General features: G+C 46.7%; 1 protein-coding gene across 1 annotated transcript in view; it reads right to left on the bottom strand.

Annotated features, from left to right (window-relative positions):
- DNAH9 (dynein axonemal heavy chain 9) overlaps positions 1 to 16,088 on the bottom strand; it is a 286,957-nt gene that overhangs the window by 29,262 nt on the left and 241,607 nt on the right. The window contains exons 59-61 of the mRNA XM_068976630.1: positions 15,600 to 15,722; positions 7,269 to 7,462; positions 6,272 to 6,420 (exon numbers count right to left, since the gene is read on the bottom strand). Coding sequence (XP_068832731.1) covers positions 6,272 to 6,420; positions 7,269 to 7,462; positions 15,600 to 15,722 — 466 coding nt within the window. The remainder of the gene's footprint in view (positions 1 to 6,271; positions 6,421 to 7,268; positions 7,463 to 15,599; positions 15,723 to 16,088) is intronic.

The following is a 16,088-nucleotide window of genomic DNA, read 5'->3' as shown; positions in this document are numbered from 1 at the left end:
ACTGGACTTGCTCCAATCCGGCCAACTTCAACTGGTGCTTAAGAAAAAGAGAATGGGGGTCGGGAGCAGTGAAAAAGAGACTGTAATCAAAGTGCTGATAATCTAGCTGCAAAGACAGTGAATTGAAAACCGTTTCTTTGAACGCCCTTAGTAGCAGGCTGACAAAAACCTAAGTGAGCCCGTTGTTCTGACCAGCACATTGGAAAGAGAAAGAGGAGGCAGTGGAAGACCAAGGTGGTAGATAAATGGAAATGTCAGGATTCATTGTGTCAATGCCAGATAACTGGACAAAGGAGGACGGAGACCAAGCAAGATCACGTACGAGTCGAGCGAAAGGACCAGAGACGATGCCGTGTGAGGGTGGGAAGGGGAGGGCCCAGGCGGACGCTGTGCTTTGAAAGAACGTGAGAAAAGGGTGTAAAGGAAAAGCAAACTGAGCTGCCTCAGAGAACAGGAGAATCATCGTTGTCATTATGGTGCCGTATGATGCTACTGTAGTCTTAGTGTTTCAAGACTACCTTTTCGCACCTGAGATTTCATGCTTATCCTCACAGTAACCCTAGGAGGAAGGTAATAAGGGGGACTGGAAACAATGGGTGATTGCTTTTAGATGAACCAAAAGCAAAAACAGTGGTGCCAATAAGCAAGTGTGGCTCGTTCAGGAAGAAGGAGATGAGAAGAGAGAGGAGAGACTTCCCTGGCAGTCTGGTGGTTAAGACTTCGTGCTCCCACTGCAGAGGGCGTGGGTTCCACCCCCAGTCAGGGAACTGAGACTTTGCACCGTGCACGGTGTGGCCAAAATAGGCAGAATGAAGAGACATGATGAGAAAAGAGAGAGAGGAGGGTAAAGCTAAACGAGTGTTAAAGGATTGATCTGTGAAGGCAAGAAGGAATGCGGTGCGAGTGAGTGGTGGCAGGTTCATGTTAAAACAGAAGCCAAAGAAAGTGGGTGGAATTTCCTCTTCCTCCCCCTCTATTGAGGATGGAAAATCCTGGAGGAGACACACGTGTCAGAAAAGCACAGATTCTTTTTTTTAAATTTATTTAATTAAACATTTTTATTTTATATTGGAGTACAGTTGGTTTACAATGTTGTGTCAGGTTCAGATTACAGCAAAGTGATTCAGTTATATATATATATATATATATATATATATATATATATATATATATATATATATCTTTTATTTTTCAGATTCTTAGAAAAGCACATATTCTTAATCGAGTGTCAACAGATGAGCTTCGGAAGCTTAGAGAACTCCCAAGATCACATAGAGAATTTTGTTTGCCTGTGGGTTCATGCATTTTGGGAGAAGGGCTGGAGTGAGGGTAGGGAAAATAAAATCTCTCATCTGACTTTCAGGGTGTTAAACCTAGCCCAATATTAAGAACTGCCATGGGGCTTCCCCCGTGGCTCAGTGGTAAAGAATCTACCTGCCGATACAGGAGACACGGGTTCAATCCCTGATCTGGAAAGATCTCACATGCTGCAGGGACAGCTAAGCCCATGCGCCACAACTACGAGAGCTGTGCTCTAGAGCCTGGGGGCCACAACTACTGAAGCCCGCACTCCCTAGAGCCCATGTTCTGCAACAAGAGAAGCCGCCGGAATGAGACGCCCATGCACCACAGCTAGAGAGTAGCCCCTGCTTGCCACAACTAGAGAGAAGCAATGAAGACCCACCACAGCCAAATAAATCAATAATAACTGCCATGATGAAACAAAGGGATAGAGGCATGGATCACACACTCAGAGGCAGGGAAGGATCCCAGGCTTTCTAAGAGGCTACATGGAGTAAAGCAGTGGATGGTCTGATGCACAGATTCTGCCCAAGCACAGATGGTGAGTTTCCTTTATAAGCAGGGGCCTGGCAGACACAGGGGAAAGTGTTTGAGTCAGTCATGTGGATTCCAAACCTGAGAACAGGAGTCCATCAGACAAAATGATTAGACTCAAGATGGGGAGCGCATGATGAACCCAGAGTGTATGTTCTAAATGGGTGCATGAGAAAACAAGTCCAGCCATCCAGAAAGTGGCACAGGTGCGTAGGTAATCGCTAGCTGATGAGCGGCAATATTGCCTCTGCTAAGGAAATGTGCGTTAAGATTAAACCAAGGGCAGGGCTGAGATGTTATATTCCGAGACAAATAACCAATATGGTTCAGGGACGGGTCAGCTTGCCTGGAATGACAGAAAGCTTCAGTCTACATGATGAAATAGTTGGAGGTCACTTGGCAAAGAACAGGAGGAAATTGCTCATAAACAGGCTATATGAAAGCTTCCCAAAAGGAAAACATTGACTAAAAATGAGGAGGCTAGATTGGTTAATATGAAAGGAATGAAACCTCCATGGGACAGAAGAATACAGAACTCTATTTAAAAAGACCTGAAAGTCAGGAACAACTTAGCAATGACAACAGGTCTTTTATGTGCATTCATTTGTTTGCTAATTCATTTGACTGATATTTACTGAGCCCCGCTCTGTGCTACGTAGAGTTTAAGGCACAGATACAATCCAAGGCAAGATGATGTGGTCCTTGATCTCCAGGGTCTTAGTGAGAAGTAGGTAGGCAAATGTAAGTTAAAATGATAAAAGAAAGATTTAATTAGAATTGTTTTGGGATTTCCTTGGTGGTCCAGTGGTTAAGAATCTACCTGCCAATGCAGGTGACTTGGGTTCAATCCCTGGTCCAGGAACTAAGAGCCTCCATGCTGCAGGGCAACTAAGCCTGTGCACCCTACAGCCTGAGCTCGGCAACAAGAAAAGCCCACACTCCACAACTAGGGATAGCCCCTGCTCGCTGCCACTTGAGAAAGCCCACACACAGCAATGAAGAGCCCGCATGCCGCCACAAAGGCCCAGTGCAGCCAAATACAGAGATAAATACAAAGTTAAAAGAACTGTATTACACGCTCTGAGGCAAATACATGTGTAATGGTGACCCAGATGGTCTTGCAGGGAGAAGCTCAGGAGAAGATGATCCATGAAGGACGGGCAGGGACTGGACCAAAGAACTGGGGAGAAGCATTTCAGATAAAAGGGATGGATTGTGAAAATGCCCTGGGCTGGGAGAGCTCATGAGGTGATGGCCCTAAGAGAGCCCTGTGGCTGGAGTATTAGTGTGCGTTTGGGGAAAGTTAAGATCTGAGGCTGAGGGCTTCCCTGGTGGCTCAGTGGTAAAGAATCCACCTGCCAGTGCAGGAGATGTGGGTTCAATCCATGGGTTGGGAAGTTGCCCTGGAGAAGGAAATGGCAATCCACTTTAGTATTCTTGCCTGGGAAATCCCATGGACAGAGGAGCCTGGTGGGCTACATACAGTCCATGGGTCAAAAGAAGAGTTGGACATGACTGAGCAATTAAACAACAACAAAAGATCCAAGGCTGGACAGAAAGACTGGGGCTTGCCGGTCACAGAGACCATGTCCGCGGTGTTGGATCTTACCTTTAGAACAGTGGGGAGCCACTAGAGAGATTTTAGTAGAAGTGCATTATAATCAGATCTGAGATTTTGCAAGATGAGTCTGGCTGTGAGTGGCAAAAGATTGCAGGTGGAGGAGAAGAAGAGGGATGTTAATAGGCTCTCGGCATAGTCCAGGAGATAGTTTGGTGACTCAGACGAGGGAGGCACAATGAAACAACTAGATCCATCTGAAACACATTCAGGAGGGAGAATCGATAGGACTAAAGTGTGATGGGTGGGAGGAGGTGTCCAGGGTGACTGATTCTCAGGTTTCTAACATGAGCAACTTGGTGAATCATGGTGATATTTACAAAAAATGACAGAGCAAGATTTCCAGAGATGAAGAGAAGTATGACTCTCCCACGTGAAAAAAAGCAGGCTGAGTGCTGAACAGGTGAATGAAAAAGACCTGCACCTAACTCAGCACATGCAATGTCACAACACAAGGTAGAGAGATGATTTGAAACTTTCCAGGGAATAAGAACAGGCCACCAACAAAGAAACAAGGGCAGGGGACTTCCCTGTGGTCCAGTGGTTAAGACGCCCAGCTTCCAGTGCAGGAGATGAGGATCCAGTCCCTGGTCAGGGAACTAAGATCCCACATGCCATGTGGCCAAAAATTAAATACTTAGAAAAGAAGAAACAAGGGAAGACTAACACCCTACTAGCATATGGTCTCACAGGAATAAAACTGACTTCCAGAGGACAATCGAGCACTGTGGACACATTCTGAGTGAAAAATCACTTTGGACCTAGCAGAACTCATCAAATGAGTATGCGGGCAAAACTGAAGTCATTTTAGACACCCAAAGATTCAGAAAATTTTAGTTTCCATGATTTTTTCCATGACCTATGCCAGCAAAATTAGGATGAAGCCAATTGATTGATTGTCAGTAACGGGAGCTAAGTTCTTATTTTTCCATATCAGAGGATAAGTAGATACTGAAATTGATAAATTCAGAAAGAGTGATATAAATTACTAATAGGAAATAGAGGAGAAATTATTAGAAGGAATAAATTCAGAAATAGGCAAAAGCCCAGGGTCTGGGAAAGGACACTGGGAGTGGGGAGGGCTGGACTGAGAACTGTCGCTTTTCTAAGTACTTTGTTATCGGTATTTAAAAAACATGTTACTTGAACTTCTGGGAGATTATGAAAATATACATTAAATTAGTGAATAAGATGATCCCCTCCCTTAAACAGGTATCTACTCTTTGGAGCCAAACACCAGGTGCATGGTATATATTCCTTTCATTGTTGTTGTCTAGCCTCTTAAGTCATGTCATACTCTCCTTGCGACTTCATGGACTGTAGCCCTCCAGGTTCTTCTGTCCATGGGATTTCCCAGGCAAGAATATTGGAATGGGTTGCCATTTCCTCCTCCAGGTAATCTCCCTGACCCAGGGGTTGAACCCACGTCTCCTACATTGGTAGGTGGATTCTTTACCGCTGAGCCACCAGGAAAGCCTATTCCTTTCATTACATACGGAGTAACAGGTTGCTTGTGGAGGTGTAGTACCTGGTTTGTATTCTTACCTATAAAGACTTGACTCTATAAAAACCTGTGGAGTCTTGATTTAACTTTGCAACATGTTGCAATTTTGTTAGTTTTATAGTTTTGATTAGTCATTTATTTGCTCACCCCTTCATTTACTTACTGAGTACCTATCATATGAAAAGCACTAGGAACTTGAATACTATGCTGAAAAGGACATTTATCCCCAGGGAGCTCTCATTCTCACATAAAGACACCATAGTCATTGCTGCTGCTGCTGCTAAGTCGCTTCAGTCGTGTCCGACTCTGTGCGACCCCATAGACGGCAGCCTACCAGGCTCTGCCGTCCCTGGGATTCTCCAGGCAAGAACACTGGAGTGGGTGACATACAGATAGAAGGGTGCTCTAAGAGTACATGGGAGGGATACCAAGCACCCTGGAAGTCAAGTTGGGCTTCCTGGAGGTGGTGACAGTGAAATGGGTATTTAAAGGATGAGTAAAAGGTAGCCTGGTGAAGGGGAGGTCGGGGGAAACAGACTATTCAGGAGAATGGGATGGCTTCTGTGTTGAGTGAGAAAGAGGGCAGTAGGGAAATACAGGCAGAACAAGGAGCTCCCAAGGATGTCCATGTCCTAAATCCCAGAATTGGTGAATAGATGTGACTTTACCTGGCAAAAGAGACTCTACAGAGGTGATTAAAGACCTCCAGATGGGGAGATGACCCTGGGTTGTCTGAGTGGGCCTGATAGTAGGTGTCCTTATGAGGGAATGGGGTAGACAGTAAGCCCCATTTGTTATTCCTGACCTCCAGAACTATAAAATAATAGTGTTCCCTCAAACCTCCAAGTTTGTGATCATTTGCTACAGAAGAAACAGGAAACAATGAATGGAAACTAGGCTGGAGAGACAGGGAGAGCCTGGAGTGTGAAGCTCCCTGTAAGTCAAGTTTACTTTATCGTGAAGGCAATAGGAGCTGTGTAAGGATTGTGTACAGGATTGTACCTGTAAGGATTGTGTACAGGATTGTACCTGTATTTCAGAATCACTGCTTCAACTACAGGCAGGGGAATGGCTGGCAGAGAGGGTGGTGAGACACAGTCTCCTCAGGAATCTGCTACCTTATATCCCAGAACAGTCCTCTGGCTGGTGGTGACCCCCTGGGGTCGGTTCAGCAATGACCCAGATGTCTGTATGCTTAGCAAATATCAAGCATTGTAAAATGAGCCTTGGATCAGGAAAACAGAAGCTGACAGAGGCAGAGCGACAGTGCCTGGGGCCGCTGCAACCCTGGCTCCGTGGTGAGGTTTTCATACCTTGACTTTCCACATCCTTCAGTGGGTCCACCCCTGGAGACAGGATGAAGAACATGGGAGTGGCTGGTCCTGATTCTTCCAAAGAGGCTGCGAAGTCCACTGCTCTTCCTACCACGTATTTGCTTCCTAACTTCTCCTCAATAAAATCGCTGCCAGGGGACAAAAAAAAAAAGGTCTATGTGTATACATCAGTCACAGAATGATAACATATGAGCAACAGAGGCCTGTGGAAGTGGAAAGATGCGCTCAGGATCACAGCTTGGCAGTTGCAGAGCTGGGAGCAACACAACACTCCTTACTAAGTCGACACTCACAACCCGCCTTGCTAGCTGTGTGCCTGCTCACCTAGATCAGGGCTCCTTCTGGATCCCCATCCACCCAGGCCACCGCTGACTCCTCTATGGAACCTAGATGTCCTGTTACATCACCACCGCCCATCAGAAGACTGCCAGGGGCAGCGTCTTCAGAAAGCAGCTAAACCCTCCACACGTTATACCCCTGAGCTCTTCCATGCCTGTGTGTGTATGTTTAGTTGCTCAGTTGTGTCTGACTCTTTGCAAGCCTGTAGCACGCCAGGCTTCTCTGTCCATGGGATTCTTTTTCAGGCAAGAATACTGGAGTGCATTGCCATTCCTTTCCACCAGGGCATCTTCCCAACCCCGGGATCGAAGCCGCATCTCCTGCACTAGCAGGAAGATTCTTTACCCCTGAGATGTCAATGAGCACCTCTTCCCAAATGGGTCACTTAAGATTTTAAGGCAATACTGCAATACATTGTCAATACATGTGTGTTGACAATACGTGTGTTAACAATACACGTGTTTAAGAACACAGAGCAATGGGCCTCGGGGGATTCTGGACGTTGGTGCAAAGGCTTCGTCATGATAAACTCGTGGCTTTGGGCTCAGCCCTGCTGGCCTGGCCACACTCACTCTGCCTTTCCTGCTGCCCCTAGCCTCCTCGCTACCCCGGCCTCCCTGTGGCCACCCGTCCCTACCGCAGGGCATAGGTCATCCGGTCTGGCCGAAGGACTCTTATCATGCAGAGGCGCTGCAGAGCTGTCTTGTTCTTCCACTCCTGGGGGAATTTTTCCTTCTCAGGACATTCTGATTCCACGAACTTCTTCCAGCTCTTGGCGGATCCCTCAATGTCCCGATCCAGATTACAGAATTCTTCCATTGATGAAAGTGCCTGAAAAAGGTCAGGGAACCTGGCTCTGGATGCAGTTTCTCCTGAAAGCTGTCATTTGCGTCGTCGCTGGGGGTAGGGGAGTAGGATGGTCTTATAGACACAATTCTGCCTCATCTCTCCGCCTTTCCTGGAGTCTCGAATCTTCCCCCCAGCACACCAAGGAAGAGGAAGGATTTTGATCAACTCACCTCTATCAAAAGCCCCAGGGATATGTAAGGTTTAGCAAACAAAGCGTTTGGGAAGTGATCAGCAGTGGGACTGAGAGCACCTCCCCGGGGGGCACCGCCCAGGAAGAGGGACAAGAGGCTGCTGTGAGTTTTCCGGTCACAGCCCTGGTACTGAAGTCTCTGACGCCTCCCTTTCAATCCCATTCTCACGCTGCCAGCAACACTTGTCAATTCCATCCCTCAAAATGTCTCTAGGATCTAGGATCACTGACTTTGTGTTAATGCCAACTCTAAAATTTCCACGTGTCTCTTGCTTTCCTAAGGATTAAGTCCAAGTACATGAATCAAATCTCTTCCTTTAGGGCTTCCCTCCAATCCATCCAGTTAGCCACCGAGCCCACGTCCTTCGCCCTCTGTCCACCCACATCTGACATAACCCTGGAAATGTGCCAGGTGCTCTCCCAGCTTGATGCCTGGTTCACACTTCTGCATCGTGGGAGCGGTCCTCTCCTCCACAAATTCTAGTCCTTTCCTTTCCTGTGTTGGGCATAATTATTTATCCAGGTTCTACAAGTTGTTAAAGTATTAGTCACTCAGTCATGTCTGACTCTTTGAGACCACATAGACAGAGGAGCCTGGTGGGTTACAGGCAAGAATACTGGAGTGGGTTCCCATTCCCTTCTCCAGGGGATCTTCCTGACCCAGGGATTGAACCTGGGTCTCCTGCTTTGCAGGCAGATTCTCTACTGTCTGAGCCACTAGGGAAGCCTTTACAAATTGCTAACAAATTGTTCAAGTCCAGTCCAAAATCAGCAACCCCACCCACATCCATCTTCTCTAACCTGGAACACACAGCCCTTCCACTCCCATCTGTGGGCCACTCAGAACTACTCACAGGGTCGATATATTTAATACAGACTGACTCATTTTATGGATGTGTGACTGCTGCTCACTTTTACGCCTTATCTCTCCCTCTTCCTCTTCTGTTCCACCAGGCAAGCTGGTAGGCTATCTGGGTGCTCCCTCCTTTGTGCTGAAGGGAAGTTGTATCATTCAAGCCTTTGCAGTTGTATCATGCAAGCCTTTGCCCCACTCCCCAACAGCCACAAAAAGCCGAAGACACCACCTTTCTCGGTTCTCTCAAGCCATTTTTACGCTACTTGGTAACTCCCCTACTCTGCCCAGGAAGTCTCATGTGAGCAACAAACTCTTTCATGCCTTCTGAGTATGCAAGAGGCATCGTCAGTCTGGACATGGGAGCTGCATTTTGGATGGGGGTCCATCCTGTTTCTTCAGAGTGCCCAGGTGAACCTCACTGACGCAGTCACCTACCTGTAGCCTTTCCACATCGCTCAACTCTGCCTGTGGGTTCCATCTCTCCAATGAGATTAAAAGCCTCACTGGGTCCAGGGCACCTACCACAGTGCTGTGAACTTTAAGGAACCCACGCATTCTCATTATTTGAAATTCTTTGGTATTTCAAGAATACCATTCATTCTTTGGTATTTATGAGATGTCTGCTACATGCCAAGTACTTGGGAATACAAAGGCAAAACCCAAAATACACGTACCTTCAAGGCACTTACAATCCTAAGCTAAACAGAAAGAGATGAGGGAGGCCTTAGCAGGGATGTAGAATTCTGTTGGGCAAAGAGAGAGGTGGAGAGAAGGGAAGGGCGTTCCATGGGGAAGGATCCAGGGAGCCCACGTCTGAAGCAGGGAGGGTATGGCACGTGGCAGAGGCCATGTGACTTCAGTGGAGGGGTGACAGGCGACAAGGGGAAGGTCAGGCTGGAGAAGGACACACACACTCAAGCTGGGCTTGCCCAGGCTCTTCTCCTGAGTGGACGAACACATGTCCTGTCTAAACTGCCCCATCACCTGGGCTCTGTGGCTTCCCAACTTCACGCTGATCACTCAGAGCAGGGGGCGCACCTGTGGTGCTGAGACATGACCTGGACTGGAGTGGGGTGGCAGGGGAGAGGGGGCGTGGGCAGTGGAGGGGGAGGAAGGGGCGGTCTGCGGGATAGTGGGGGAGGGGGTGGTGTGGGGGATGGGCGGGGGAGCAGGGAGTGGAGTGCATGATGGTGGTCGAGGCACCAGAACACAAGCGCTCTGGCCCCAGTGCCACCTCTTACGAGCCTCTCTTGACTCACAGCCTGTTTTTAAACCTTCTTGGGCTTCGATTTTCTCATTTGGAAAATGAGGCGATGTAATCATCGTTTGCCTAGCTCATGCTCTAATGTATATATGGGTGCTCAGAAGACTGTAAAGACCCTCTTTGTGCTTTTGGGGGGCGTCTACGTTATCAGATTGCGATTGCTGGTCTGTTTGTCTATGACTCCCACAAGATTGCGAGTTCCCTGTGGGCAAGAACATTCTGAGCCGTCTGTGTAGCCTCAGGCTTCACAGGCTGCCTGGCACTTAGGAAGCACTGCATTTAAAAAGTTGGACATCTGGGCGGCTGTTGGGAGGGCCCTTGGCAGGCTGAGCAAAGCTGCAGATGTGGTGCTTAGCTCTGTCTGTGCCGAGGACCAAACTTCCGTCCTCCTTCAGGCGGCCACTTTCCCCCTCTTCCCGGCTTGTGTCCTCATTAACCCTCCTGCAGGCCCATTACCCTCCTCTGGAGTCACCACAAAACTGAGGACATTACAGGGTGATCAGGGCTCCCAGCTGGCGTGGCTGGGTCTGAAGCTCTGGGTTGAACACAATTGCAATGTTTAATCTTCCAAATGAGGGAAAGGGATTTCTAGCCTTCTAATAAGCTAAATGGAAATGACTAATTAACCTAATTACGTTGGACTGGGTACCAAAGTACAACTGTGCTAAATTGGCATCCGGGGAGGTGGGAGGGGCCTTTCCAGAGGCTTACAAAGCTGCGTAGCGCGGATGAGGTCTTCTGATGGAGACAAGAACATGCCTGTTACCTGAAAGTTCAGCATTAGATGAGACCTTAAAACTCCTTACAGAAGTTACTAATAAAAGCAGTATTTGGTCACAGATTTCATTCATCACCTGTTTATTAGGCCTTCTGGGGAATCAAGGAAATGCATCTTCCTCATCAGATAGGATGCTTAAAAATTTTTTGTTTAATCATGTCCTATTCAATTCTACTTCTTTTGTTTCTTTGGGCTAAAATCCAACTGAACACTTAAAAAGAGCACCCGTCAGAGGCTGCACAGGGCATTGTGCGTCACCAGCCCGCTGGTGACTGGGCTGGATCTGGAAGGGGCTGGATGTGGCTCCGGTAACAAAACTTGGAGAGAGAAAGAGAAAGCTTCCCTCGTTTGCAGAAGCCTTTGAACAGCCAGATGAGCTTAGCTCGCAAAACAAAACTGAAAAGCAAAGTGAAGAAAAGCAAAGCAGACCAGACAAAAGAGGAACGGGAGCAAACTGCACAGTGGCCTTTGGGTGGAGCGATGCACAATGAACGCAGTGTAGAGTGCTCTCGAATCACTTATTCTTTGTGACTTGGGCTGCAGAGGGCTTTGTGGGATTACAAAGAAAAAGGCAACTGGGCTGGACTCAGCTGGGCAACTCACAGGTCCTCAAAGGTTCTCCTTTGATGGACAATTCTATCAGGCACAACCCATGTCAACCACAGCATATACACACCTCGTTGTTGTTTAGTCACTAAGCCATGTCCGACTCTTGTGGTCCAGGGGATTGTAGCCTGCCAGGCTCCTCTGTCCATGGGATTTCCCAGGCAAGAATACTGGAGTGGGTCGGCATTTCCTTCTCTAGGGGATCTTTCCAACCCACGTATCCTGCATTGGCAGGTAGGTTCTTTACCACTGAGCCACCACAGAAGCCTGTATATACCTGAGAGCTGGGTAACTAATAATCATAATTGCAATAAGGTGAATTGTGTCCCCTAAAAAGATATGTTGGAAATCTAACCGCTCAGGTTTGTGAATGTGACCTTATTTGGAAATAGGCTCTTTGAAGAGGTGATCCAGTAAACATGAGGTCAGAAGGGTGTCCAACATGACTGACGTTCTTATAAGAAGAGAAGAGATGCAAAGACACAGAGGGTGGAAGGCCATGTAAGGCCCGTGGAGATGGAGGCAGAGACTGGAACGGTCCTGCTACAAACCAAGGAATGCCTGGGCCTCTCAGAAGCTGGAAGAGGCAAAAAAGGATGCTCTCCTTGAGCCTTTGGAGGGAGCATGACCTGTCAACGCCTTAATTTCAGATGTCTAGCCTCCAGAACTCTGGGGGAATAAACGTCTGTGTTTTTAAGCCACCCAGCTTATGGCGTTTTGTTATGGATGTTCTAGGAAACAAATACAATAACGATAATCAGCTTCTAGTTACTGAACATTTATGTGCGTTACATAACAGATAAGAAAATAAAGATAACCTGTCAGAGGTCACAAGCTCAAACCTGAAACTGAACCCAGGAACGTCTGACTTCAGAGCCTGCTTCAACTGGTCTATCTCCATTATTGGTCCAGTTCAGCAAATGAGTGTATTCAGAACTGCTCTCCAGAATTCATTTCCCATAAGGGCGTCAGACTCTGAGCCATTCTTCTCGAACTCCGTGACCTGTACTTCCAACAAGGACACCACTGGCTACGTGTGAATACTGAGCAAACAAAATGTGGCCAGTATGACTGAAGAAGAGGGTTTTTATTTGCTTTTAATTTTATTTATTTATTTTAAAAAAGTTAATGCATTTATTCTTTTCTGGTATAGTGGATTTTTTCTGCATAGGATCTAGGTTTTGTTTTTTGTTTTGTTTTGTTTTGTTTTGTTTTTACAAATTTAACACATTCTTTTTGTTCATTTTAATTATTTTAAAATTTAAATTTAGAAACTGGAACTTGCCTTAGTAGTTGGAGAACTTTTGAGTACATTTGAAATAACTTGGGTATATGAATCAACTGCTGTAACTCTAAATTTTATAAAATCTAAATTCAAGCCAAGTATTTCTGATGAAGATTTAGTATCTGAATTGAGATGTATTGTGAATGCAAAAAAAATATACACTGGGATTCAGACTTACCTCAAAAAATGTAAAATATCTCATTCATAATTTTTGTAACAATTACATATTAAAAGGATAATATTTTGGTTGTACTGGGTTCAGGAAATATATTATTAAATTTATTTTTATTGATTTCATTTTACATTATTTTTTGCATTTTGCATTTTTGATGTGGCTACTAGAAAAATTTAAATGACACGTGTGGCATGCTTTCTATTTCTTTTTCACAGCAGTACTCCAGGTTTTGTCTATTCATATCATATGTGGCCTAGAAAAGCTGATTTTCCACACATATGCTTGACACATTATAATTATTCTTAGGCATTTTGTGACTTCGTGGTTTGGTTGCTGTTGTGAATGGAGTTCCCCTGTTTTCCTTCCCAACATAGACTTCCCCTTCTCACTTGCCAGACTGGATTCAGAATTTCAAATGAGGTTAATATATAAAAATCAAATCACACCTTTATTATTTAGATCAAGGATAAGAAAACCAAGGCCTGTGGGGACAGTCTGGCCCACCAGCTGTGTTTGTAAATAAAGTTTAATTGGAACTCAGCCACTTCCATTTGCTTACTTATGGTGTATGACTTTGGCAGAGTTGAATAGTTGTGACACAGTGTGACCCTCAAAGCCTAGATATTTGCTGTATAGCCCTCTGTAGGAAATGTTTGATGACTCTTGATTTAGACATAGCTCTAAAGATGACTAAAAGAATAGCTGCAGACTCTGAGAAAAGTTAGAAAAACATTTTGGGCCACAGCAGCATTTCACAAGATGACTCCTTTGAAGAGGACAGCATGCATATAAATGATTATGTGCTGGGCTTTTGTTCTAAAGTAAATCAGCTTGGATGGATCTCAAGGGAGTTGGGCTGAGTGATCAAGCCAGTCCCCAAAGGTTGCATACTGTATAATTCCATTTATATAACATCCTTGAGATGACAGAATTATACAAATGGAGAACAGATTAGTGGTTGCCAGGAATTAGGCTGGGGGAGGGAGGAAGTTGTTGTTTCTATAACAAGTGACCTACACACCAGTCGGAATTTTCTATATCTTGACTGTGGTGCTGATTACATGAATCTTCACATGTAATAAAACTAAACACACACGTGCATGAAAACCAAGTGCAGTCAGAATAGAGTGGACTGTATCCATGTCAGCTTCATGGATGTGACATTGTGCTGCAGAAGAGCTAGATGTGACTGCCGAGGGGATGCGGTGCAAAGAAGCTATTTCACATAACTGCACGTGAATCATTGTCTCAAAACACTTCTAGTGAAAAAATATAAAGAGAGAGCCAGTCACATTGCTTCAGACTCAGGCCTCTTTGTGCTGTGAAACATGTGAGAGGGAGCAAACGTGGAGGGTCAAAGGGGCTTCCCTGGGGGTCCGATGGTCAAGACTTCACCTTCCAGTGCTGGCAGTGCGGATGCAACCCTGCTGGGGGAGCTAAGATCCCATAGGTCTAGTGGCCAAAAAACATAAAACAGAAGCAAGATTGTAACAAATTCAATAAAGGCTTTAAAAAAATGGCTCACATCAAAAAAAGAAATCTTTAAAAGTGAAAAACAAAACAAAAGCAAAAAACACAGGAAGGCCATAAATAGGATGCACTTTGTGCTGGTAGGTGCTGGTCCTCGCACAGCTCCAGTACCTCCTGCGGGGCTCCTCCAGGTGGGGACCCAACCGCCGCCCACCTGGAGAGAGAGTCTGGACTCTGGGGCTGATGTTCACCCAGTACATGCTTACCACTCAGCACTGCGCCAGCCCGTCTGAATGCAGGCATGGTCCCTACTGGACAGAGCTCATCGCTTGTGATCTTTTCAATGTTCATCAAATCCCAATGAAACTAAGCTGAATAACATGGAAGGGGAAAATGGGCTTTGCCGTCAGACAGACCAGAACTCGATTCTCGATTCTTGGGTTTGCTACTTACAAAATGAGTGACCTCAGTTTCTTTACATGTTAAATGAGAACAAACAGTACCTCTTGCCCAGGGAAACATGAAAATAACACAAGGGAAAACGTTTCTGCTGGGAAAGATTGAAGGCAAAAGGAGAAGAGGGTGGCAGAGGATGAGATGGTTGGATGGCATCACCAACTCAAAGGACATGAATCTGAGCAAACGTCAGGAGATAGTGAAGGACAGGGAGGCCTGGCGTGCCGCAGTCCATGGGGTCGCAAAGAGCTGGACACGACTTAGTGACTGAAAGGCAACAATAATGTGCTTCTAAGGTGCTCAGTAAATGTGAGCTGTTATTAACCACTAAAATCCCAGGCTGGAATGTGTCCCCTGCTTTGAGGCTGTTAGGACTCACGTGGAGATGGACAGCTGGCAGCACCCTGGTATTTGACCCCTCCATGGACACAGCATCTCCACACCAGCCTAGGTCTCACAGAGGAGGCTGAATTCTGTGCCTCACAGAGGAGCTGGCCCTGAGCACTGGCAGGAGGAAAGCTGCTCAGCTGAGTCAAAGACACTTGCACGTTCCTCCTGTTCCCCGACATCCTAGAGGCAGAGCCCACGCACGAGCACGCACCTGCTCCTTCTCGGCAGAGCCCTTCCAGCAGGCCCGGGAAGGGGGAGCTCTGCCATAGGGGTGCCGGCAAAGGGACCCACTGAAGCCTAACACAGCTCATGTTGTCGTTGTTTAGCCTCTAAGTCATGTCTGACTGCTTGCGATACCATGGGCTGTAGACTGCCAGGCTCCTCTGTCCATGGAATTTTCCAAGCAAGAACACTGGAGTAGGTTCCCATTTCCTTCTCTAGGGGATCTTCCCCACCCAGGGATCGAACCCATGTCTCCTACATTGACAGGCAGATTCTTTACCACTGAGCCACCGAGGAACCCCCAATACAGCTCAGGGTGAAACCCTCAAAGACAGCCCCACTGGTTTCCTAGGGATAAGCATCAGAACAGCAGTCCAGGAGAGGACAAGGTGGATTTTTTTTTTTTTCCCGAGGGGCTGGTACCGACCTTGATGCCACCCCAGGCCTGATGGGAGAGGAACTCCACTGGACTGGTGAGTCCTGTCTGTGCTGGAGATCGAAGCAAGAAGTCCAGCTCGGCTGCACTCACTTCCTGGTTCATGAGGAGGATCTGCAACGGGGAAGAACAGCGTTCTTTTTCATTTATTGGCTGCACTGGGTCTTAGTTGTGGCACATGGGATCTTTAGCTGCAGCATGTGGGACCTAGTTTCCTGGGCTCAGACGCTCAGTCACGTCTGACTCTTTGCCACTCCTCATGGACTGTAGCCCACCAGGTTCCTCTGTGGATGGGATTTTCCAGGCAAGAGGACTGGAGTGGGTTGCCACTTCCTACTCTAGGGTCTAGTCCCCTGAGCAGGGATCAAACCTGTGTCCCCTGCATTGGGAGCCCAGAGTCTTAGTCAGCGGACCATCAGGGAAGTCCCAGCGCTGTGTTTTGTTACCTGGCGGCAGTCATGGGTCCTGGAGTCCCTTGGA

The sequence above is a fragment of the Capricornis sumatraensis genome, chromosome 8, assembly GCF_032405125.1.
Source record: "Capricornis sumatraensis isolate serow.1 chromosome 8, serow.2, whole genome shotgun sequence".
NCBI lineage: Eukaryota > Metazoa > Chordata > Mammalia > Artiodactyla > Bovidae > Capricornis > Capricornis sumatraensis.
This window is presented reverse-complemented; position numbering and strand designations above follow the sequence as displayed.